Source organism: Salvelinus namaycush, chromosome 2 (assembly GCF_016432855.1).
Source record: "Salvelinus namaycush isolate Seneca chromosome 2, SaNama_1.0, whole genome shotgun sequence".
In the NCBI taxonomy this organism is placed as follows: Eukaryota; Metazoa; Chordata; class Actinopteri; order Salmoniformes; family Salmonidae; genus Salvelinus; species Salvelinus namaycush.
This window is the reverse complement of record NC_052308.1, coordinates 31,650,000-31,676,031: the sequence shown is the minus strand read 5'-3', so window position 1 is coordinate 31,676,031 and position 26,032 is coordinate 31,650,000. Positions and strand designations below refer to the sequence as shown.

The following is a 26,032-nucleotide window of genomic DNA, read 5'->3' as shown; positions in this document are numbered from 1 at the left end:
TGTCACCTGTTCTCCTCTGGAAAACAGGCTACCAGTGTGACTGTGAACCGGCAGTAAATGTAGAATTTTTGAGCAATTTGATAACACCATTTTGAGCAGCTTTATTCTGAAATATATACTGTCTATTCTGGGGGAAGGGGTTAATGGTCTAAAGAGGGAGGATTTAGCCTAATATTTGCTTACACACTTAGAATGTCATTTTAGTGATTTCATTCTCAACTACTCAAGGAAGTTATTCTGTAAAAAAAAGGAAATTAATGCAATTTCAGGTTGATTCCCTAAAGATGTGGCTTAAGGATATTGTGGGCACTTACGTAATAAACTAGTCATTTAGGCAATGTCTGCAATACCTCATTTTTTTCTCTTGAACTGTTCTGGAAAGCAACTAGTCCAAACAAGATATCCTTTTAGGCTGCCAGTCTTTATTATATTTCCAATCCAAATAATTCTCAATTAAAAACAAATATTGCAGATATTGGCAATATAAATATTACAACAGTTATGTCCCTATTTTTGAAATAGTGTGATTATTTACATCTATTCAAAATATTGACAGCAAATTGACGCTCAAATTGCTAAGTTGCTCATGAGGATTGTAAAGAAAAGCAACTAATCCAATCTGTTTTGGACAGCTGGATGCCTTTTTCACTTGCTATAGAATATTACAGATATGGTGTAAAGCTTTTCTATTCATTGACATAAATATGGTTATATTAATCATGTAATCATCTCAGGAGGGCATAATCACAGAGGGACCAACCAGCAAACAGGACATTTGCAGTCCCAAAGACATTTACATGCTTTTGTGCCACATGGAAAAAGCACAGGACAAATGCCAGAGCTAGAATTTATCTTACGGGAAATCCATCCATGAAGTAGTTACTGGTATCTTGTATCAACCTTTACAAGACACTTAGCAACACAGTGAAATTCTACGGAAGGGTGCTGAATCTGGAGAAGGTATCAGAGGCACTGGTTCCTGACATGTATTGTGTTGCCGTCACCAGCCCCCCACAAGCCGAGCAGCTGTTACTGAAGACTACTAGTATTTAATGGGACACATTTGTATCAGTGAAGAATATAGAGCTACGTAGCAACAGTCCGACAGCATACAAGCAGATCGATTTATAGGAGTCCTTTTTCCATCCATTGACGAGCAAGATGTCATGTCATTATTATATATTTTATTTAACAGCTGATTGGTTGTCTGAGAGTCCATTGTGGGAGAACATGGCTACAGATGCCTGCAGTCCTTAACAAACTGAGGATGCCTTTAAGTTATTGCTGTCCAAATTCTATTTGACAATGGATTGGAGACTTATCACAAACAGCAATAATTTCAAGTCTCAAATTTAGCACCACTTTCATACATGTCAGATTTCAATGCAGGACTGTAATACCACAGGACAGGTAGCCTAAGGACAGGCCATAGCTGGCAGTCGGAGTGTCCATTCAGTCAGCAATCAAATATGCTTGGAAGTACAGCCATATTATCTGGAAATGTATGAGTGGTCAGGGCCTTGCCACATGTCATTCATAGATGTATTATTCCAGATGCAACTAAAGGAAAACTTAAAGTGCTTCCTTTTTGAAAACAGGTTGCAGGATTAAAAAGGCCGCTGTTGCTTTTGCGTAACGAGGGGGAGCAGCACATCTTTAGCAGGATGAGACGTATCTCATAGAGCACGGGGGTGTATGAGAGAGACAGCATTAGCATGCTGGCTTCATAAAGAGCAGGCGCTAAAGTCTGACTGACGTCACGTCTCTGAAAATGAAGCCTCGGCCACAGCATACATCAAGGCACAGTAAACAGGACCTTAAGGGAACACCATATACTGTGGAAATGACCTGCAGGCCAACCCAGAGGCAGACTAGAATGAGGGGGCCTGTGTGTGTTTCTGTAGCAGAGGGAACACTTCCAGTGTGCCTATCTGACTGGATCCATTCTTCACAGGAGGCAGAAGGTCACAGGATCCATCAGTGTCATGTGTTGAATTCTGTATACATCTCAATGTTAAATACAAATTTGCATAAATTCACCCCTGCCCTGGAGGGTTATCATCACATACACAAATCAGAGACAACTCAAGGGCATGTTTCCCCTTTCCCCCCTGTCTGTCAATGCAGTTGGTACATTTCTTTAGAATGTACAACTTGGAACGCTTTGGTAGAAACAAGATGTGGATTTGGCTTTTTTTATTTTTTGACTTTTCTAGTGGGTAACAGAAAAGTTTGCGTTAATAATACTTATGCATTTTAGTGCACTTCTAACATTCTGTTCGTCCAGTGAGAATTCTAAGCCTTTTTATATTCCTCTTTATTTATTTAAACTAGTCAACTTGATTTCACACATCAGCAGGCCACCGGCTCCAGGGAGGAAGTCTCTCGGGTCAAGCATCTAACAAGGCTTTTGGCTCTTGGTGACGATGTATGAGCAAAACAAAAAAACAAAAGGTGTGCTGGGTTGGGGGGAGTTAATAATATTGACTCAGAAGTCTTATGTCACTGAAGTAGCTTGGTGTGTGCATCAACAAAGTGTGTGTTTTTTTTTTTTGCTTCAGTGCGTGTCATGTCCTTGAGCAACAGCGCTGCTCAGTTGGTATCCATGTGATCTTCGGCGGCGTCGGCCGTGGCGCCACCTAGAGGGGAAGAGGGCGGCGGCTTGGCGGGGACGTCACCCGCATCTCTGCGTTGGTAAAATAGCACGTAGGCTGCTTTTGTCTGTGGAGGGGATAGGGGATAGAGTTACACCACAGCAACACTGACACTCAACACCAAAGGACATGAAGTCAATGGAGAGCCATCATCACTGCTGACATTGGACACATGGAACAAATAGCTCTAAGGGTAATAACGAGTCCCACATCAGAAATGTTTATAACCAACGTTTCAAAAAACAAGGGCTAGTCAGACCCCTTGACTTTTTTCACATTTTGTTACAGCCTTATTCTAAAACTGATTAAATTGTTTCCCCCCATCAATCTAAACAATATCCCATAATGAAAAAGTAAAAACAGGGGGAAATATATATATATATATATATATATTACATTTACAGACATTGGTCTTCTTGGGTATGACGCTACAAGCTTAGCACACCTGTATTTGGGGACTTTCTCCCATTCTTCCCTGCAGATCCTCAAGCTCTGTCAGGTTGGATGGGGAGTGTCGCTGCACAGCTATTTTCAGGTCTCTCCAGAGATGTTCGATCGGGTTCAAGTCCGGGCTCTGGCTGGGACACTCAAGGACAGACTTGTCCCAAAGCCACTCCTGCGTTGTTTTGGCTGTGTGCTTAAGGTCATTGTCCTGGTGGAAGGTGAACCTTCGCTCTGGTCTGAGGCCCTGGAGCAGGTTTCCATCAAGGATCTTTCTGTACTTTGCTCCGTTCATCTTTCCCTTGATCCTGACTAGTCTCCCAGTCCCTGTCGCTGAAAAACATCCCCACTGCTGCCACCACGCTTCACCGTAGGGATGGTGCTAGGTTTCCTCCAGACATAACACTTGGCTTTCAGGCCAAAGAGTTCAATCTTGGTATCACCAGAACAGAGTATCTTCCCCAGATCTGTGCCTCCACACAATCCTGTCTCAGAGCTCTACGGACAATTCCTTCAACCTCATGGCTTGGTTTTTGTTCTGACATGCACTGTCAACTGTGGGACCTTATATAGACAGGTGTGTGCCCTTCCAAATCATGTCCAATCAATTGAATTTACCACAGGTGGATTCCAATCAAGTTGTACAAACATCAAGGATGATCAATGGAAACAGGATGCACTCAAGCTCAATTACTAGTCTCATAGCAAAGGGTCTGAATACTTATGTAAATAAGGTATTGAGCTGACAAGGCAAACATCTGTCATTCTGCCCCTGAGCAAGGCAGTTCCCTGGGTGCCAATGACGTGGATGTCAATAAAGGCAGCCCCCCCTCATCTCTCTGATTTAAAGGGGTTGGGTTAAATGCGGAAGACACATTTCAGTTGTACAACTGACTAGGTATCCCCCTATATTTCTGTTTTATTTTTAAAACATTTGCAAACATTTCTTAACCTGTTTTCACTTTGTCACTATGGGGTATTGTGTATAGACTGACGAGGATTAGTATTTATTGAATCCATTTCAGAATAAGGCTGTAACGTAACCATGTGGAAAAAGTCTAGGGGGTCTGAATACTTTCCGAATGCACTCTATACAGTTACACATGAACGGAAGGTTTGAAGTGGCTCACTCACCACAATCTGATCCTCCGAGGCAGCCGATACACTACTGTCATCAAAGTAATGCCACTTCCCATCAGCTTTGTTCTTTCCGTAGGCTGTGTCTGAAAGTACAAGATATTGGAGGAACATTAGAAAACTACATCATGGTCAGGGAGGTCTAAAGTTGAGCTGGGATGAATATCTGATGAACTGGTTAACACTAGCAGGCCTGGTTAGTCACCACCAAACAAGAGCTTGGCCAAAATACATGAAAAGGTTTGAGGAAATAGAAATTGATAAAGTTCACACTTCATGCCATGTAAGTGGGAACCAACAGTCGAAACACAACTGACTGTTTTACCAACTGAAATTTGACCTGCTTCAGGTTACCAGGTACTAAAACAAATAGTTTTATCAGCAGATAGTATTATGCAGATAGCAGGGCTGGACCTTGCCATTCTGCCACCATGAGCAAGACTAATACTTATCAAGGCCTTTATATATCAGAAATTCCTTTAAGACAAATACTTTTTAAAGGGCCCACGGACACCCTGGTGTAAGTTATTACTCTAGGTCTGAGAGTCTGCATTAAGGATAGACCTGGGTTTTACTGGCAGAAGCAACCATTACTCACAGTGGCCTCCACCCATTCCTCCATAGTGGTTGGAGATAGCAATGAGGTCATAAACATAGGGTCCGGCCTTTGGGTCACACACAAACTCAGACATGTTCAGGTCCCTGTGTGGAGAGAGAAGACGTCATTAGCAAAACCTACTACTACACATTACATACACACAATGACTTGGATTGACAGCTAAACACACAAGCACAGGGCTATACAGAATACCATGTTAATTTTATCAAGTGTGATTCATCAACTGACTGGCTTTCTTGATGTCTATAGTATTCTTTCTGGTATGCAATCTGGTTTCCGCTCAGGTTATGGATGTGTCACTGCAACCTTAAAGATCCTCAATGATGTCACCATTGCCCTTGATTCTCTCATCCATTTATATGCAGATGATATGCAGTCTCATACTCAGCTGGCCCCTCCCTGGATGTTGTGTTAAATGCTCTACAACAAAGTTTTCTTAGTGTCCAACAAGCTTTCTCTACCCTTAATCTTATTCTGAACACCTCCAAAACAAAGGTCATGTGGTTTGGTAAGAAGAATGCCCCTCTCCCTACAGGTGAGTTTATTTCCTCTGAGGGTTTAGAGTACTTGGGAGTTTGGCTAGACAGTACACTGTCCTTCTATCAGCACATATCAAAGCTGCAGGCTAAAGTTAAATCTAGACTTGGTTTCCTCTATCGTAATCAGTCCTCTTTCACCCCAGCTACCAAACTAACCCTGATTCAGATGACCATCCTACCCATGCTAGATTACAGAGACGTCGTTTATAGAGATCGGCAGGCACGGGTGCTCTCGAGCGGCTAGATTTTCCTCACCAGTCGGTCATCAGATTTGCCACCAATGCTCCTTATAGGACACATCACTGCACTCTATACTCCTCTGTAAACTGGTCATCGCTCTATACCCGTCGCAAGACCCACTGGTTGATGCTTATTTATAAAACCCTCTTAGGCCTCACTCCCTCCGATCTGAGATATCTACTGCAGCCCTCATCACCCATTACTCATCACCCAACACCCATTCTGCCAGTCACATTCTGTTAAAGGTCCCCAAAGCGCACACATCCCTGAGTCGCTCCTCTTTTCAATTCGCTGCAGCTAGCGACTGGAACGAGCTGCAAACACTCAAACTGGACAGTTTTATCTCAATCTCTTCATTCAAAGACTCAATCATGGACACTCTTACTGACAGTTGTGGATGCTTTGCGTGATGCATTGTTGTCTCGACATGTTGTGTTGCTACCATTTTATTATTGTGTTGCTACCATTTTATTATTGTGTTGCTACCATTTTATTATTGTGTTGCCATGTGTTGCTGTCTTAGGTCTCTCTTTATGTAGTGTTGTGTGTTTTGTCCTATATTTATATATTATTGTTATAAAAAATAAAATTAAAATAATCCCAGCCCTCGTCCCCGCAGGAGGTCTTTTGCCTTTTGGTAGGCCGTCATTGTAAATAAGAATTTGTTCTTAACTGACTTGCCTAGTTAAATAAAATTCAAATAAAAGTCTATACTGGACATACTGGGCTCTGTCGGTCTCAACCATCCTCAGTAAGCATGAGTCAGGTTCTTGGAAGCTGCAGGGCTTGTCTAGGTCAGTTACATTTAATTCTGCTTCCTGGTTCCTGCTGCATAATGTGACTCAGTAGAGATCAGAGTACACAGCACAGGGAGGCTCACGGGCATTCAGCCAGACAACCCCCACACAGGTAGCTTTTATACAACATGATATACCTTCTTGTCCCAACCTGGAGAATAACCTGAGTATTCTGCTAATGGAAAATACATTAAAATGACCCTGGTTTAGTTTAAAGAGTTTTTGTGATGGTGAAATTCCCCTTGTGTAATTGTTACGCAATGTAACTATACCACAGATGCTATTGTTGTCTGTTGGAGCTTGACGTCAGTTAAGACTACTCAAATGTGACCATGACTTCCTCAAATAGACAAAGGCCTTGTGTATTGTACGTGTGTGTGTACACACAGGGTTGGGGGGAAAAAAAAAAAGGGTAACTCATTTGTTACATTACCAGCAAAAATACTGTAATCAGATTACAGATACTTTTGAAAAACTAGATGATTACTTCCAAGGATTACTTTTAAATTCAGAAAGGATGTTTGCGGGGAAAAAAATCATTGTCACTTCTCGGTTTCTCAATGACATTGAAATCAGCATTGAAAATAGGCGCAAGTTTAAGTTTGTTCCACCTGAGCGAGAAAAGAGCAGGAATAGGCTTTTGTATGCTATAGTCCAAGCTATGTCCAATTGTGCGACTGCTGTCGTTATCCAAAGATTATCCAACTTGAATAAACGCTTGAAGGTAAGGATGACAGCAGTGTAGTCTACAGCGATACGGAGCAATACGGATCACTTATTATTGATATCTACATAGCGCATTGATGTGAATCACACTGCTGCTCTCTCATTTAGCTATTTGCGACTTACGGATTGTGGTTGTTGTGGATGGCTGGTCACAAATCTAAATGTGTATTTGAACACAATAATGGTTGAATTCAAGAAGATTAAGCTGCCTATCAATCACTGGTTTTTGAAACCAGTTAACAGCCAGTGAAAAATGCGCTAGTCCATAGGCCTAATGGACACATGCTCAAACACACACTTTTGATAGACTTAAAAAGGGGCAATCTGTAGTTACTACATCCATTTATGGACTTACAAATTATATATATATTAAATGTAAAGATAATATTCTGATTTAAATGATATGTAGTAGAAAGCGATGGGTTAAAAGAAGCCTACATAACCAATCCATTATGTAAAATGTAACATTCATATGGCCAGCTATGTAAACTTTAACATTACAGGATAAATAAATAGATAACGTTCAATTGGTAACATACATTTTGTTTTCTTCTAATGCATCTTAAGGGGAAAGTAATCCAAAAGTAACTGAATGTAATCAGATTATGTTACTGAGTTTGGGTAATCCCAAAAATTACATTACTGATAACAACTCTGGACTAGTAACTAACATTTAAAAAGTAACTTTCCTAACCCTGTAGTACTCACACTAGATTAATTACAGGGGGTGCTGTTTGGATGGCAACGCGCCTCCATCTTGGCACTCCTCAATTGTAAAAAAATATATTTGGGAAGCTATAGAAATGCATTTATTAATGTCTACATTTGTTTTTGCCACTGACTATTAGACACCTTAATGCATATGTTTTACTTATACTATGTGAGCTAAACAAAATAAAATGAAAAAATCTTAAATCCATGTAATTTTGTCGTTGAAACATTTAATTGAAATACTGTAGAATTCCATATATTCCTATGCAGGACTGCTTCTTCTATGCCTCTCATTGGCCAATACACAGCAAGCCAGGGTTTCTACAAATCTAGCAAACCAGCACCCTCTAGTGTAAAGCTGTGTCAATTCCCTGGGTCCATAAAAGTTGACGACAAAACAAAAGGATGCTTTCATCGTTTGACCTCTCAAAATACAAAGAATAAAGAGTACAGACAATGTCCATCTCAATGTGAATCATTATTGATAAAATAATTACAAAAAGGACATGTCAGTTAGAACTGCTCCACCTCTTGGCATAGTGCGGTCTGTACCTGACAGGGAAGTCCACCACCGTGTCCAGCTTGTCCCTCCAGCAGCGATTGTAGGAAAAACGCTTCAGGTGGACCACCAGGATGCGAGGCAAAGACCACAAGTCAAACTTCTTTGTGGCCTGTTGGTGCTTCTTACAGGTGGGGCAATACCTGTGTGAACAAGTGAAGAATCATTGATTTCAGTAGAACATAAAAACAGCATTAAAATTCACCACAGAACATAGTGGTTTCAACAGCGTAGGGAGTAGAGTGCTAAGAGCTAGTGTATCTTGTTGAGCCTGTAAGACAATGCTGTAGTGATGGTGGGTCTCACCATGGGTCGTGCTCTCCTAGTGTCTCCATGGTAGTGAAGAGCTCAATGCATTCCCTCAGAGCCACCGTGGCCTTCTTCTTCGGGGCCTGGAGCATGCTCTCATGCTTCTCATATGCCTACAGTACACAGAGGATACAGGACTGAGTAACAGGCATACACACCGTATAGACATAGCCAGGTACACATCCCATGAAATAATAAAAAATGGTGGGATTTTTTTTAATTATCAGGCAACAATGTAAATGCCAAAGCCTGCCACCTTACCCTCCAACGGAGACGTTTCTTTATCAGTGCCTAAATGTTATTTTATCTACTGTACAGTTTTGTTTATGCATATGTGTATAGATGAATGTACACTGAACAAAAATATAAAATGTAACAATTTAAAATATTTTACTGGTTACAGTTCATATAAGGAAATCAGTCAATTGAAATACATTCATTAGGCCCTAATCTTTGGATTTCACATGACTGGGAATACAGACATGCATCTGTTGGTCCGATAGCTTAAAAAACAAAACAAAAATATATATAATAATAATAATAATAATAATAATAATAATAATAAGGGCGTGGATCACAAAACCAGTCAGTATCTGGTGTGACCAACATTTGCCTCATGCAGTGCAACATCTCCTTTGCATAGAGTTGATCAGGCTGTTGATAGTGGCCTGTGTAATGTTCTCCCACTCCTTTTCAATTGCTTGGATTAGTTGCTGGATATTGGTAGGAACTGGAACATGCACGCAAGTCAGTTAATAACAAATTCTTATTTACAATGACGGCCCACCAAAAAGGTCTCCTGTGGGTACGGGGGCTGGGATTAAAAATAAAAACATAGGACAAAGCACACATCGTGTCAAGAGAGAGAACACTACATAGAGAGACCTAAGACAACCTAGCAAGGCAGCAACACATGGTACAAACATTATTGGGAACATACAACAGCACAAAGGGCAAGGTAAAGAAGGCTTTCATACACGTACATCCAGAGCATCCCAAACATGCTCAATGGGTGACATGTCTGGTGAGTATGCAGGCCGTACAGGCCGCTTCCAGGAATTGTGTACAGATCCTTGCGACATGGGGCTGTGAATTATCATGCTGAAACATGAGGTGATAGCGGCGGATGAACGCTACGACAATGGACCTCAGGATCTTGTCACGGTATCTCTGTGCGATCAAATTAACATTGATAAAATGCAATTGTGTTCGTTGTCTGTAGCTTATGCCTATCAATACCATAGGCCACTACCACGAAGAGCACACTTCTCCAGCATGCCAGTGGCAATCGAAGGTGAGCATTTTCCCACTGAAGTCAGTTACGACTCCAAATTGCAGTAATGTCAAGACCCAGGTGAGGACGACAAGCACGTAGATGAGCTTCCCTGAAACAGTTTGACAGAAGTTCTTCGGTTGTGCAAACCCAGTTAAATCAGCTGTTCGGGTGGATGGTTCCAGACGAAGCCGGATGTGGAGGTCCAAGGCTGGCGTGGTTACACATGGTCTGCGGTTGAGGCCGGTTGAACGTACTGCCAAATTCCCTAAATTGACGTTGGAGTCGGCTTATAGTATAGAAATTAAGATTCCATTCTCTGGCAACAGCTCTGGTGAACATTCCTGCAGTCAGCATGCCAAGTGCACGCTCCCTCAAAACTTGAGACATCCGTTTCATTGTGTTGTAGGACAAAACAGCACATTTTAGAGTGGCCTTTTATTGTCCCCAGCACAAGGTGAACCAGTGTAATGATCATGCTGTTAAATCAGCTTCTTGATATGCCACACCTGTCCGGTAGATGGATTATCTTGGCAAAGGAGAAATGTTCACTAACCGGGATGTAAACAAATCTGTGCACAGCATTTTAGAGAAATATGTTTGTGCATATGGAACATTTCTGGGATCTTTTACTTCAGCTCATCACAAATGGGACCAACACTTGACATATATATTTTTGTTCTGTGTATAATAACTGACACCAATAATCAGGGGTCGTGATAACGCAGGATTCAGCATTTTTCATACAGAAAAGGAAAGTTAAAACGAAGAAAACATCTTGCTGCATTTTGTAAACTCTGCTTGGCTTCAGGTTCACTTCAAATCATTCATGTAAATGGAGGAATTTAGCGCTTCAGTAGCACTTCACTCAGATGAAATATACACTAGACACACACACACACTGCATCCGGAAAGTATTCAGACCCCTTAACATTTTCAACAATGTTACGTTACAGCCTTATTCTAAAATTAAATAAAACAATTATCTACAGACAATACCCCATAATGAAAGTGAAAAGTTGTTCAATTTTGCAAATGTATTAAAATAAAAACAGAAATAACTTATTTACCTAGGTGCTATGAGACTCAAAATTGTGCTCAGGTGCATCCTGTTTCCATTAATCAATCTTGAGATGTTTCTACAACTTGATTGGAATCCACCTGTGGTAAATTCAATTGATTGGACATGATTTGGAAAGGCACACACCTGTCTATATAAAAGGTCCCACAGTTGACAGTGCATGTCAAAGCAAAAACCAAGCCATGAGGTCGAAGGAATTGTCTGTAGAGCTCTGAGACAGGAGTGTTGAGGCACAGATCTGGGGAAGGGTACCAAAAATGTCTGCAGCATTGAAGGTCCCCAAGAACATACTGGCCTCCCTCCATCATTCTTAAATGAAAGAAGTTTGGAACCACCAAGACTCTTCCTAGAGCTGGCCGCCCAGCCAAACTGAGCAATCGGGGGAGAAGGGCCTTGGTCAGGGAGGTAACCAAGAACCCGATGGTCACTTACAAAGCTCCAGAGTTCCTCTGTGGAGATGGGAGAACCTTCCAGAAGGACAATAATCACTGTAGCACTCCACCAAATGGTAGTGGCCAGACGGATGCCACGCCTCAGTAAAAAGGCACCTGACAGCCCGCTTGGAGCTGGCCAAAAGGCTCAAAGAGAACTCTGACCATGAGAAACAAGATTCTCTGGTCTGATGAAACCAAGATTGAACTCTTGGTCTAAATGCCAAGCGTCACATCTGAAGGAAACCTGGCATCATCCCTATGGTGAAGCACGGTGGTGGCAGGATCATGCTGTTTTTCAGCAGCAGGGACTGGGAGGATCAAGGGAAAGATGAACGGAGCAAAGTACAGAGATCCTTGATGAAAACCTGTTCCAGAACGCTCAGAACCTCAGGACTGGGGAGAAAGTTCACCTTCCAACAGGGCAACAACCTTATGCACACAGCCAAGACAACGCAGGGGTGGCTTTTGGACAGGTCTCTGAATGTCCTCGAGTGGCCCAGCCAGAGCGGATTTGAACATCTCTGGAGAGTATAGGTCGACTTATGATTTTTCAACGCCGATACCAATTATTGGAGGACAAATAATATTTTAACTTAATATAGATAGATTTTATTTATTTAGTCTCATAAATAATAAAACATGTTCAATTTGGTTTAAATAATACAAAAGCAGTGTTGGAGAAGAAAGTAAACGTGCAATATGTGCCATGTAAAAAAGCTAACGTTTAAGTTCCTTGCTCAGAACATATGAAAGCTGGTGGTTCAATATTCCCAGTTAAGAAGTTTTAGGTTGTAGTTATTACAGGAATTATGACGCGTTGGCTACTTCTCTCTATACCATTTGTATTTAATATACCTTTGACTATTGGATGTTCTAATAGGCACCTTAGTATTGCCAGCCTAATCTCGGGAGTTGATAGGCTTGAGAGCTGCTGGCAAACGCAGTAAAGTCTGAATGAATGCTTACGAGCTGCCGCCTACCACATCTCAGTCAGACTGCTCTATCAAATATCAAATCATAGACTTAATTATAATATAATAAACACAGAAATACGAGCCTTTGGTCATTAATTTGGTCAAACCAGAAACATGTCATTTCAAAAACAAAAAGTTTATTCTTTCAGTGAAATACAGAACCGTTCCGTAATTTATCGAACGGGTGGCAACCCTAAGTCTAAATCTTGCTGTTACATTGCACAACTTTCAATGTTGTCATAATTATGTAAAATTCTGGCAACTTAGTTCACAGTTTGCAATGAGCCAGGCGGCTCAAACTGTTGCATATACCCTGACTCTGCATGCAATGAATGCAAGAGAAGTGACACAATTTCCCTAGTTAATATTGCCTGCTAACATGAATTACTTTTAACTAAATGCGCAGGTTTAAAAAATATATACTTCTGTGTATTGATTTTAAGAAAGGCATTGATGTTTAGGTACATTTGTGCAACGATTGTGCTTTTTTCGCAAATGCGCTTTTGTTAAAACATCAACTGTTTGGCGAAGTAGGCTGTGATTCGATGATAAATTAATAGGCACCGCATTGATTATATGCAACGCAGGACAAGCTAGTTAACCTAGTAATATCATCAACCATGTGTACGGTAGTTAACTAGTGATTATGTGAAGATTTGTTTTTATAAAGTTAAGTGCTAGCTAGCAACTTACCTTGGCTCCTTGCTGCACGCGCGTAACAGGCGGTCAAGCCTGCCACGCAGTATCCTCGCGGAATGTAATCGGCCAAAATCGGCATCCAAAAATGCCGATTACCGATTGTTATGAAAACTTCGGAAGTCGGCCCTAATTAATCGGCCATGCCTGAAAATATCTATGCAGCGACGCTCCCCATCCAACAACGCTTGAGGATCTGCAGAGAAGACTGCAGAGAAGAATGGGAGAAACTCCCCAAATACAGATGTGCCATGCTTGTAGCTTCATACCCAAGAAGACTTGAGGTTGTAATCACTGCCAAAGGTACTTCAACAAAGTACTGAGTAAAGGTTCTGCATACTTGTGTAAATGTGTTCAGTTCTTTTAATATTTTTTATAAATTTGCAAAAATGTAAAAACTGTTTTTGCCTTGTCATTATGGGGTATTGTGTGTAGATTGAGGGGGAAAAAACAATGTTTTAAATTAAGGCTTTAATGTAACAAAATGTTGGAGAAGTCAAGGGGGTCTGAATACTTTCCAAATGCATTGTACACACAAGTATGTGGACACCCCTTCAAATTTGTGGATTCGACAATTTCAGCCACACCCGTTGCTGACAGGTGTATAAAAACGAGCACACCGCCATGCAATCTCCATTGTCAAACATTGGCATTAGAATGGCCTTACTGTAGAGCTCAGTGACTTTCAACGTGGCACCATCATAGGATGCTAGCATTCCAACAAGTTTGTAAAATTTCTGCCCTGCTAGAGCTATCCCGGTCAACTAAATTTGGTTATTGGGAAGTGGAAACGTCTAAGAGCAACAACAGCTCAGCCGCGAAGTGATAGGCCACACAAGCTCATAGAACGGACTGCAGAGTGCTGAAGTGCGTAGGAATCGTCTGTCCTTGGTTGCAACACTCTACCGAGTTCCAAACTGCCTCTGGGAAGCATCGTCAGCACAAGAACTGTTCGTCAGGAGCTTCATGAAATGGGTTACCATGGCTGAGCAGCCGCACACAATCCTAAAATGCACAATGCCAAGCGTCAGCTTGAGTGGTGAAAAGCTCGCCGCCATTGGACTCTGGAGCAGAGGAAACGCGTTCTCTGAAGTGAGGAATCACGCTTCACCATCTGTCAGTCTGACGGAATAATCTGGGTTTGGAGGATGCCAGGAGAATGCTACCTGCCCCAATGCATTGTGCTAACTAAGGTTTGGTGGAGAAGGAATAATCTGGGGCTGTTTTAATTGTTTGAGCTAGGCCTCTTAGTTCCAGTGAAGGGAAATCTTCACGCTACAGCATACAATGACATTCTAGACGATTCTGTGCTTCCAACTTTGTGGCAACAGTTTGGGGGAAGGCCCTTTCCTGTTTCAGCGTGACAATGCCCCAGTGAAGAAAGCGAGGTCTATAGAGAAATGGTTTGTCGAGATTGGTGTGGAAGAACTTGACTGGCCTGCAGAGCCTTGACCTCAACCTCATCGAACATCTTTGGGATGAATTGGAATGCCGACTGAGCCAGGCTTTATCGCACAACATCAGTGCTGGACCTCGTGGCTAAATGCTCGTGGCTAAATGGAAGCAAGTCTCCGCAGCAATGTTACAACATCTAGTTTCCTTCCCAGAAGAGTGGAGGCTGTTATAGCAGCAAAGGGGGGACCAACTCCATATTAATACCCATGATTTTGGATTGATGTTTGACGAGCAGATGTCCACATACTTTTGGTCATGTAGTGTATTTGCTCTCTTCATTGGATCACCAGACAGCGCTCTGACTGATGTGTAGGCTACTTCTCTCTGGTATAGTTTTTGTCCGGTAGAAAGTTCAAACGCGAGATTAACTTCAAACAAACAGAGAAATGTTGCTGGCTACATTCTGTCTATGATACACAGAAATATGTTGTTTTTGCAAAAAATATCTTGCTTTTTCATTGTAAGCTCATTTACTTGTGGCTGCTAGCAAAACAGCTTGCACTTCTTTGTCTGTTGACATCTGATGTTGTACTAAACTATAGTGGCACACCCGTTATCTCTATTGAAGCAAAAAAAATAACACTACTTTCAATATCAAACGCAGATTTATTGATGTCTGCGTATTGAATAGGCAGATTTCTGAAAGCTAATGCAACCCTTAATAGATTATGTAATGTATTATCGATGACGCCAAAGGAAATACTGTACCATGTTTGACTATCATTGTTTTTAGTGTCTCAAAACTCTATAGGAGTGGTCCACAATGTTTTTTGTATTGTCAATTATGGTATCATTGTGGAGTGACACTAATACATTTTTCAAACTCGAACTCCAACAAAAAGGGCTTTGGGTCCACCTGATCACGGCAACTGAAAGTGTACTGACCTCTGCTTCCTGATCGTCATAACACAGTTTCTTTGAGTCCGAGTCCCAGTCGATCGCCACTGTGGAATGTGCTACGGAGGAGATAAGGTGCTTTGGTCAGCTTGCAACTCACATCTAAAGCCGGTTCTCTAATTCAAGAAACATTTTAAATCACCTGGGACTTCTGAAAAACAAGTTTAAACTTTTCTTTCCAAGACGTTTTTTTAACTGGTTGAAGCACTCAAAAGTTAAATGGGAGACTGAATACTAACTATTTAGTTTGAGGATGTTTCCGTCGCAAGGCAGTGGACTGATGTTGGCCGTTCCGTAAGAGTTGACCATGCTGAAGGAGAACAGTTTGGGCGGGGTGCTGGAGCACGGCTTGGTTTTAGGGCCATTCTCCAGGTCTGAGGCGTCCTCCTCCTCTGACTGGCCGTTCTCTGGCTCCGGACTCACCTGTTGATCCATGGCCTCCTCCTCACCTGGAAGTTGGAAATCACACAAGCCACGTCAGACCGTGGGAATGAAATAGGGCACATGTACATGAATGCAAAACTAAAATGTGCTTGGTACACATTCATAATAAAGATAATAAACAATAAATAACATAATAAAGATACCAATAGATGTACGAGATGTAAGTAACTGTACTGCCTTTAGACAGTCCGTGTTGTTGTTTACCTTCACACACCCCGTTCCCGTTGGAGGTTCCTGAGTGGTTGCTGCTGTTGCTGGAGCTGCAGGATGCCCCGTCTGACAGGGGGCTGCCACTCCCACTCGCTGCAGCGTTGCGATTGGAGGATGTTGTTGAGCACTCTGCTGCCTGGCTGCAGCTGGCGGAGGAGGCAGAGGCTGAGGCCCTCCCCTCACCGGTGGAGCTTTGAGAGCGCGTCACGTAGCGCCTGGGTTGGGGAAAAGTTGGTCAATATTGTACATTTTAAAGGCCCAATGCATCCATTTTTATATCAATATAAAATACTTTTTGGGTTAAAATGGGCAAAAAAGTATTTCTCAAGCAAGAATTTTGGAAGTAGTCAGAGGGGAGGTGGAACCTGAAAACTAGCCGTTATTGGCAGAGAGGTTTGAACTCTGTTATTGGTATATTAACCAATTTACCAGATGGTGATGTCACCATGGAAAGCCGAAACTCCCGCCCATGCAAACCTACTGATTAGAAGGTCCTATGTAGATTGCATTTTCAACCAGCAACTATCAGGAATAACACTGATAGAATTGTCACACTTTCAGTGTTAGATTCATCAGCTGTTGTACAATATGATAGATAACAGAATCGACTGCACTGGGCCTTTAACGTTTTGCCACATGTGCAAAGCTCACATTTCTCACATAACTACATGTTAAATATCTCAAGTCTGTGTGGGGCATACTGTACATATGATCACAAGTAGAAACAAAAGCAGGCCCACAGACACTGTACCCACCCAATCCTCTCCAGCACCTTCTCGTAGAGCATGTCAGCGGCCAGGTTCTGCCGGGGCACAGTGATGAGCAGGGGCTGGCCAAACAGCATGGTGCCCGTGGAGCCTCCTGTGTGCTTGGAGTGGCGCTCCCTGAAGTACACGGGCAGGTTCATACTCTCCGCATCCTCCTCCGCCACCTCATACCTGGACCACAAACATGGAGAATGATAGTAGCATACCGGCTTTATATATATTTAAAAAAAAATCATATTTCAACATCTTGTATATGTTGAGTATTTGTAGTGTTTACTGTGTGGTTATTCTATAAACTCCTAGCTAACAATAAAGTGACAGATGTCTGCGCATACCCAACCACTGTTCAATATGTTATCTTCCAGTGCAAGAGAGGGGACAAGGCTTACACAAAGATGTCATCCTTCTCCATGATTTGGTTGAGGCCATCGTCTCGTCTGTAGATCTTGTGGAACCGGTGATTGTAAACATCCGCCACCACCATCTAGGAGGACAGGAGAAAACATTTTTGGCAGGGGTCCCCAATTATATTCAGCCGTGGGATGATTTTTCCTTGAGCAGATGGTCGGGGGGGGCCAGAACTTAGTTATAAATTATTTGTACACTGCAAATTGACAGCAAGAATCCCAAACAGATATAGTATGACAAAAACGTAATCATTTCAAACCTTCCAGTTGGATGCGATCACATATGCCTCTATTCATGAGTGGGAATAATTGAGAATAGATTTTTTAAATTAAAATCCCTTTGAGCTCATTCTGGGGATCTTTTATTAATCAATGTTGTTTTCCCATAAATTTCCAAATAAATCACTTGTGAGCCGAATTTGGCCCGCGGGCCACCTATTGGGGAACCCTGATTTATGGTTCTCTCAACTGGAGTCACTTTATCAGACCCGTCAGTTGGGCAAAACATTACCCTCAACTGAAGATAGTCTCACAAAAAACCTTTACAAAGTATTAAATTAACTACACATTTAAATCTTATCAAGTCATGAACAAAATGTCACCATGAGCACTCTGTAAAAATAGAGTCCAAAAGTAAAATGTCCCTTATTCAGCTCTCACATTCTCAGCAGGGATTCCAGAGAGCCGGGACAAGGCGCTGCACAGGTCTGTCACTGAGCCAAGCTTGGGGACAACCACTCGGTACTGGGGAAGACAAGGAGAGAAGAGATATTTTTACTTCCGTCTACATGGATGTTAAGACCTCAGTAGGTGAACCGTGGACAACTCTGAAATCGAAAACATTACAGCAGCATGTACAAAGACCACTCGGTTTCTAGGTCTCCGTTGAGACTGGTCTGGTATGCAAATGTTTGATTTACATTGAAGACGACACAATATTGTTATTATGACAACAGTGTCTATCTCCATGGAGGGGTAAAAGCAGTGCCCATCCAGTGTGTGTTACCTGCGTAGGTCTGGACTGGGGATCGATGCGGACCAAGAACACTTCCATGGTGCGGTCCTTCTTCATGGGCAGAGGCAGTGTGAGGTAGCAGAATGGGTCAAAGGTCACAGAGACCTTGGCACACTCTGGACACACCAGAGTGGATTTGAACAGGCCATGGAATATGTCCACGATGATGGAGTCATTGCGCAGGCGATGGTTAGTCCAGGCTTCCTTAGCTACAATCTGTTATACAGAAGAAGAAAACTGATTTGTACAGAAGTGATATTTTGCTGTGTGTGTGTGTGTGTGTGTGTGTGTGTGTGTGTGTGTGTGTGTGTGTGTGTGTGTACCTCGTCTTTCCGGCCCCCTGCATCCTGCAGGGCCAGGTAAGGCTTCTTTTTAACGCGGTTCAGGTCTTCGTGAAGCCCGTCCATCAGGAAGGCCAGCAGCTCCTGGGAGTCCTGCTGCTGGTACCCTGAAAACTGGGGGGCGAAGCGGCCCACTTGGGTCTGGGATATAGGGGGAACACAGGGTGGCGGTTAGAAGACTGTGCAACTTGTCAATCACGCATGTATTAAAGTAATTGTGACAGTTCAATGCTCATTGCTCTATCTGCATGAGTTTGTAAGTCAGTAACTGAAAGAAACTCTAGAGTTTAATTGGAGAAATCTACTGGTCAAAAAGAGGGTGAGGAAGGTGCACTACAAGACAACGACAATCGCAGTAGCCTATAGAAATTCAGTCTTCTGTGTCTGTGGCGCGGCTTACTTTAAAGGTGCGGGGGGCCACGTAGCTGCTGCGGCTAAGCCACATCTGCTTGACCAGGTCTGCGTAGGACTCTGCAATCTCCCCTCTCATTCCTAATGGATTCTCCCGGTTGATTTCCGCCTCATACTGGTCATCTAGGAAGTATTCCGTGAGAGGGGACGCGTTGCTCAGGCACTGCAACAAAACAGTGAGGTGAGTAAGAGGGAAATATCAGTTCAAAGTGTAAGTGAGTGAGTGAGTGGTACCTGGAGGGCAGAGTTCATGAAGCAGGTGTTGCCTAGGTTACTGAGACCACAAAGGCCAGGTTGGGATGGTGACTCTCTGTAGTTGTAGGATGAGCTGTATGAATTGTAACCTCCCAATCTGTAGAAACAGTAAGGTTGAGTCCAGTGTATAACAGATCAAACATCAACAGATTGTATAAATCTTCCAAAACATAAATGTTACTCCATTGAGCTGGTCTGACTAACTAGTGATATCCAAGTACTTTGCATATTGTGTCATAGTGACAAAATCACAGTGTGCTTGCCTATTGCCAGAGGAGGTGCTGTTGTTCAGTGTACTGCCAGAGTTGCTGCTGTCCCCATTAGTTATTGTTGAGGAGATGGTTGCTGACGAGTTGGAGGAGAGCTTTGGGGAGGTAGTGAAATTCCTGGATGTGGCCGTACTAGATCTGAATAACAGGAACATAGAAAACTTACTGGACAAGTTTCAGACATTTTGCGCAACCAGACATGATGGAACATAAGCCATTTTAATCCAAATGTACAAATTGCCACAAAGTCCTAGAACAGAGCAAGGGTAACCATAGACCGATTAACTTACTTTGGATGGGAGGCTTGTCTGGGCCACGTGCCGTCCTCATTCTTGCGTTCGATCACGAGCACCTGTGTGGGAAACAAGCCAGTGAGAGCCGTGCCACAAAAACTAATCTCAGCTGAACCCAGCTAGTCTCACACAATCTTCCTGATCTCGTAAACTTACATAAACGTATGTAAGCTTGCGAGACCCGGATGGTAGTACGAGGCTAGAACCCAGGTGACCTCAAAGACAACTATCATAACATAATCAATTTGCAGTTAATAACTGCTGGGTAACAAAACATGAGAGCAAAACAACCTCTGACATTAGGAATGTTGTGATCCCTGATGGAACTAATGGTAATCAAACGTAGCTACAATTTCAACTATTGGGAGGAACAACTGCTGATATAAGTGATTAAGAATACAAACGTGACACCATTGCAGCTTCCCTTAAAAAAAATGTATAGTGAAACCCCTGTGCTGTGTGCCTAATGAAGACAGAGCCAGTGGTCAAAGGGTCTAGCTCTAGCTGTGTGTGGCCTAGCAGTGAGTGAGCTGAAGTGGGGTGTTGGGATAGAGATAGTACTCTACCTGGCCTTGGAAGAGACCAGCATCCTGCACGGTGCTGTCTGGCTTGTTCAGCTGCTCGTATGTGTTGCTCATGTATTTGTTCCACAGTCGAGTCTCCTTCCCTGTTGGGATCTCAAATAGCGACCGCATCTCCTTCTCTATGGTGTCTGGACAGGGCACACACACAAAATATTTAGCTAATCAAAAGTCAGAAGTGCCTGAATATGATACATAACTAGTTAGTTCACGCGTCAGTTTGATCTCTGGCCCACAGTACAGTAAACCCCCTTTACCTATAGTGTCAGCTTTGCTGAAATGACGTGTGATCACATTGTCCATGTTGTCATTCTCACACAAGTTGAGCTCCAACAGATAGACCTCCACTTTACAGTGCTTAACAAACATACCATGTTCAACCACCTACGGAGAGAAAGAGCAAGGTTAGAGAGAGACTAACGGAAAAGGGTGAAAAAAATAATAATAATTCATAGCGTCACCTTTCTGACGATGGGCCGCTGGCCCTCAAGGCAACCATACCAGCAGACAAGCTTGTTCCACGCCTCAGTGGGCACAAGGACATAGTCCAGCTCATCTATAAGGTGCTCCTTCAAGATCTGGGTCTCATGGTCTGAGAAGAAATAGAGGAAAGGTAAGTTATGACATCAAGTATTTAGAGTGAGCAAGTATTTTGAGTGCTTGTTTATAACTAGTTGCGTAGATTCATGCTCAAAGCAGAGACAGAAGAAAACACATTGGCATACTCACAGATTAAGATACAACATTTCACATGGTGTAAGGCTGTGAAGAATGTGTCAGTGAATATGATGCCTGCATTACCTGAGAACAGGCCTGAGTTGTCAACAGGGCCGGGATAGAGACTGTGCTCTCCAACATTGTACATATCCCAGCTGTCAAATCCCACATACTTCTTCCACTGCTTAAACCACCTGCTATCAATCAGAAACCTGCAAAAAAAATAGTGCCTTGGTAAGATACTGTTTGCGAGGAGAGGATGACAACGTGCAGCTTAAAATAAATATCACACAAGGGTAAAAGTAATAATATATAAATGCCATTTAGCAGACACTTTTATCCAAAGCGACTTAGTCATGTGTGCACACGTTTTATGTATGAGTGGTCACAGGAATCAAACCAACTACTCTGGCGTTACCAGCACCATGCTCGGCCAACTGAGCTACAAAAGGAACTTGCATGCAGACAACTTGTTCCACTAGTTCCTACATTATGTCTAACAATGTTAGTATTCATGTCTAGTATTCACTTATTTGGAGTATTTCTCCATCTGTCAACATACAGTACCAGTCAAAAGTTTGGACAAACCTACTCATTCAATCAAATTTATTTATAAAGCCAATTTTTACATTTGCCAATGTCACAAAGTGCTGTACAGAAACCCAGCCTAAAACCCCAAACAGCAAGCAATGCAGATGTAGAAGCAGTGGCGAGGAACAACTCCCTAGAAAGGCCAGAACCTAGGAAGACACCTAGAGAGGAACCAAGGGGTTCCCTTTATTTTTACTGTTTTGTATGCTGTAGAATAATAGTGTAGACATCAAAACTATGAAACACATATGGAATCATGTAGTAACCAAAATAAAGTGTTAAACAAATCAACATTTATTTTAGATTCTTCAAAGTATCCACCCTTTGCCTTGATGAAGGCTTGGCACACTTGGCATTCTCTCAACCAGCTTTGCCTGGACTGCTTTTCCAACAGTCTTGAAGGAGTTCCCACATATGCTGAGCACTTGTTGGCTGCTTTTCCTTCACTCTGCAGTCTAACTCATCCCAAACCAACACACAGCTTTTGGAACGGAAAAAAATAAATCACACATTTGGACTCATCAGACCAAAAGACAGATTTCCATCGGTCTAATGTCCATTGCTCGTGTTTCTTGGCCCAAGCAAATCTCTTCTTATTGGTGTCCTTCAGTAGTGGTTTCTTTGCAGCAATTCGACCATGAAGGCCTGATTCACGTTGATGTGTCTGTTACTTGAACTCTGTGAAGCATTTATTTGGGCTGCAATCTGAGGTGCAGTTAACTCTGATGAACTTATCCTCTGCAGCAGAGGTAACTCTGGGTCTTCCTTTCCTGGTGGTCCTCATGAGAGCCTGTTTCATCATAGCGCTTGATGTTTTTTGAACAACTGCACTTGAAGAAACTTTAAAGTTCTTGAAATTTTCGGCAATGACTGACCTTCATGGTCTTAAAGTAACGGACTGTCGTTTCTCTTAGCTTTTTTGAGCTATACTTGCCATAATATGGACTTGCCCTTTTACCAAATAGGGATATATTCTGTATACCACCCCTACCTTGTCACAACACAACTGATTGGCTTAAACGCATTAAGGAAAGAAATTCCACAAATTAACTTTTAAACAAGGCACACCTGTTAATTGAAATGCATTCCAGGTGACTACCTCATGAAGCTGGTTGAGAGAATGCAAAGCGTGTGCAAAGCTGTCAAGGCAAAGGGTGGCTACTTCGAATCATCTCAAATATATTTTGATTTGATTGACACTTTTTCAATTTCGACTACAATTCCATAGTTTTGATATCTTGAACAAATGTAGAAAATAGTACAAATAAAGAAAAACCCTGGAATGAGTAGGTGCCCAAACTTTTGACTGGCACTATACACTTAACAAAAATATAAAATGCAACATGCATGTATAACATTGTTGGTGTCATGTTTCATGAGCTGAAATAAATTATCCCAGAAATGTTCCATACACACCAAATATTGTGCATAAATTTCAATTTGTTCACATCCCTGTTAGTGAGCATTAATCCTTTGCCAAGATTATCCATCCACCGGATGGTGTGGCATATCAAGAAGCTGATTAAGCAGCATGATCATTACACAGGTGCACCTTGTACCGGGGACAATAAAAGGCCACTAAAATGTGCAGTTGTCACAACACAATGCCACAGATGTCCCAAGCTTTGAAGGAGCATGCAATTGGCATGCAGACTACAGGAATATCCACCAGAGCTGTTGACAGAATTGAATGTTCATTTCTCTACCATTAGCCGCCTCCAACGCCATTTTAGAGAATTTGGCAGTGCGTCCAACCGGCCTCACAGGACCTCCACATGGGGCTTCTTCACCTGCAGGATCATCTGAGACCAGCCACCCGGACAGCTGATGAAACTGTGGGTTTGCACATCTATAGAATTTCTGCACAAACTGTCAGAAACCGCCTCAGGGAAGCTCATCTGCATGCTCGCCGTCCTCACCAGGGTCTTACCAGACTGCAGTTCTGCATCCTAACAGACTTCAGTGGGCAAATGCTCACCTTCGATGGCCACTGGAACACTGGAGAAATGTGCTGTTCACGGATGAATCCTGGTTTCAACTGTACATGGCAGATGGCAGACATCGTGTAGGGCGTCGTGTGGTAGAGCGGTTTGCTGATGTCAATGTTGTGAACCGAGTGCCCCATGGTGGCGGTGGGGTTATGGTATGGGCTGGCATAAGCTACAGACAACAAACAATTGCATTTGATCAATGGCAATTTGAATGCACAGCGATACCGTGATGAGATCCTGAGGCCCATTGTTGTGCCATTCATCCACCGTCATCACCTCATGTTTCAGCATGATGATGCATAGCCCCATGTTGCAAGGATCTGTACACAATTCCTGGAAACTGAAAATCCCAGTTCCTCCATACTCACTAGACATGTCACCCATTGAGCATGTTCGGGATGCTCTGGATCAACGTATACAACAGTATGTTCCAGTTAACGCCAATATCCAGCAACTTCGAGCAGCCATAGTAGAGTGGGACAACATTCCACAGGCCATAATCAACAGCCTGATCAACTCTATGTGATAGAGATGTGTCCCACTCCGAGGCAAGTGGTGGTCACACCAGATACTGACTGATTTTCTGATCCACACCCATACCTTTTTTAAGGTATCTGTGACCAACAGATGCATATCTGTAATCCCAATCATGTGAAATACAGATTAGGGCCCAATGAATTTATTTCAATTTACTTATTTCCTTATTATGAACTCAGCGAAATCTTTGAAATTGTTGCATGTTAAGTGTATATTTTTCAAAACAACTCCAAAACAAAACCGTCTTGTGCTCTAGGTCACATTCACATACAGTAAAAGTGAGCAAGGATGTCAATCTCAAGTAAGAATATCTTCCACTGCATAAACTTGTTAGCAGGATTTCACATGGTCCAAAGCTCAGGCAGTGGGAAACTTTATTTGTAAGTATCTCCCTTTTTAGAATAGAAAAAAAGATCAAGTGAGTAAATTAGCTAGGCTACTCGAAATGAGATACAAGGTACTGCAACTAAAGCCTTTATAATACCCATCTCAGATGGGTTCAAAATTAGGTCTAGAGTCAGCAAACTAGTCAGTCAGACTAGTCAGTCAGATAGCCATAGGCCAATAGCTGCCAATTTCTTCCCATCTGACATTAACTTTACCCTGTTCAGACAGGCTGGGAGGCCAAAACAATGCAAGTTGTCTGGAGTCTGGCCCCAGGAACATACCAAACATGTCATCAATCCCAACTAAAATGATTGTTTCCTTGAGCTAAAAAAAACATTGTGTGAATTCATCTAGCTAGATGTAAACATCATAACATTATATGACCCGGCAGACTACTTTCTCAACTCAAGACAATTGGTACTGTAATTCCATTGTGGTTAGCCTAGCTCTCGCTGAGCCCATTGGTTGTTTCCCCTCCCTTGTTAGTCAGTACTGATTTTGCTAACTACCGTTAGCAAAATAGATAGAGGAAAGAGTTTGGTTTCCAAACTATATTAGTTAAAACATTGGAAATATTTTGCCTGGAAACCTGACAGGGCCAGTCGCTGGTTGTTATCCAGGTCCAATGACAAAGCATTAGCTAGCTAGTAAGATAGCAAGCTAACTAGCTAGCATTAATTCGCAGTCACTCCACTTTATTGCATTGAAGAAGGGCCTTTGACTACACCTCGTCATGTCGTAGCTAGTTAGTCGGCTAGTAAGCTAATGTGAGCAGACATGGCTAACTTGCGCAATGCCTTGGCTTGCTAGTGAACTAACCTTAACTATTAACTAGTACTAGTACTACTACTACTACTACTACTACGTTGCAGTGGTCGATAAAGTAAATATTATCGGATGAGGAGACATAGCTAACGTTAGCATGTTCATTCCTGCCCTGGCCCAACAAATCAAACCATTTCCTGTTCAATGGGAACCGGTTTACCCGTCTAATGACGGGCCTATGCTATTGCTAGCTACTTTCAGTTCCCGTGAACTGAAAGTAGATAGCTGGCTAGCATAGTAGCTATTATTGGTTAGCTAGCTAACGTTACATTCAAAACACATTACCACTCGTCGCCCTTTCGTAGAATTGTTTTGAGAAGTGTTCCAATACTCTGCTTTTGACTTTCGGTTGAAGGTGTCGGTATTTGAGCGGCTACCGGCTCCGGATCGGGGTCTGCCGCACTACCCGACTCGGGTCCGCCTCCCTCGGCCATCATGCAATAAGTGAG

At 42.4% G+C, this 26,032-nt stretch overlaps 1 protein-coding gene across 1 annotated transcript; it reads right to left on the bottom strand.

Moving 5' to 3' along the window:
* Positions 1–402: 402 nt before the first annotated feature.
* LOC120061494 (ubiquitin carboxyl-terminal hydrolase 4-like) lies at positions 403–26,032 on the bottom strand. Its single transcript, XM_039011357.1, has 22 exons — positions 25,869–26,032; positions 21,337–21,464; positions 20,997–21,127; positions 20,793–20,919; positions 20,521–20,666; positions 19,952–20,013; positions 19,656–19,799; positions 19,372–19,489; positions 19,127–19,300; positions 18,709–18,867; positions 18,377–18,601; positions 18,031–18,114; positions 17,353–17,447; positions 16,952–17,134; positions 16,191–16,411; positions 15,782–15,991; positions 15,531–15,601; positions 8,730–8,845; positions 8,417–8,566; positions 4,831–4,934; positions 4,230–4,318; positions 403–2,721 (listed from the first exon to the last, which is right to left on the bottom strand). The coding sequence occupies exons 1-22, from the start codon at positions 26,018–26,020 to the stop codon at positions 2,593–2,595; spliced, it is 3,018 nt and encodes a 1,005-aa protein (XP_038867285.1). The 5' UTR covers positions 26,021–26,032; the 3' UTR covers positions 403–2,592.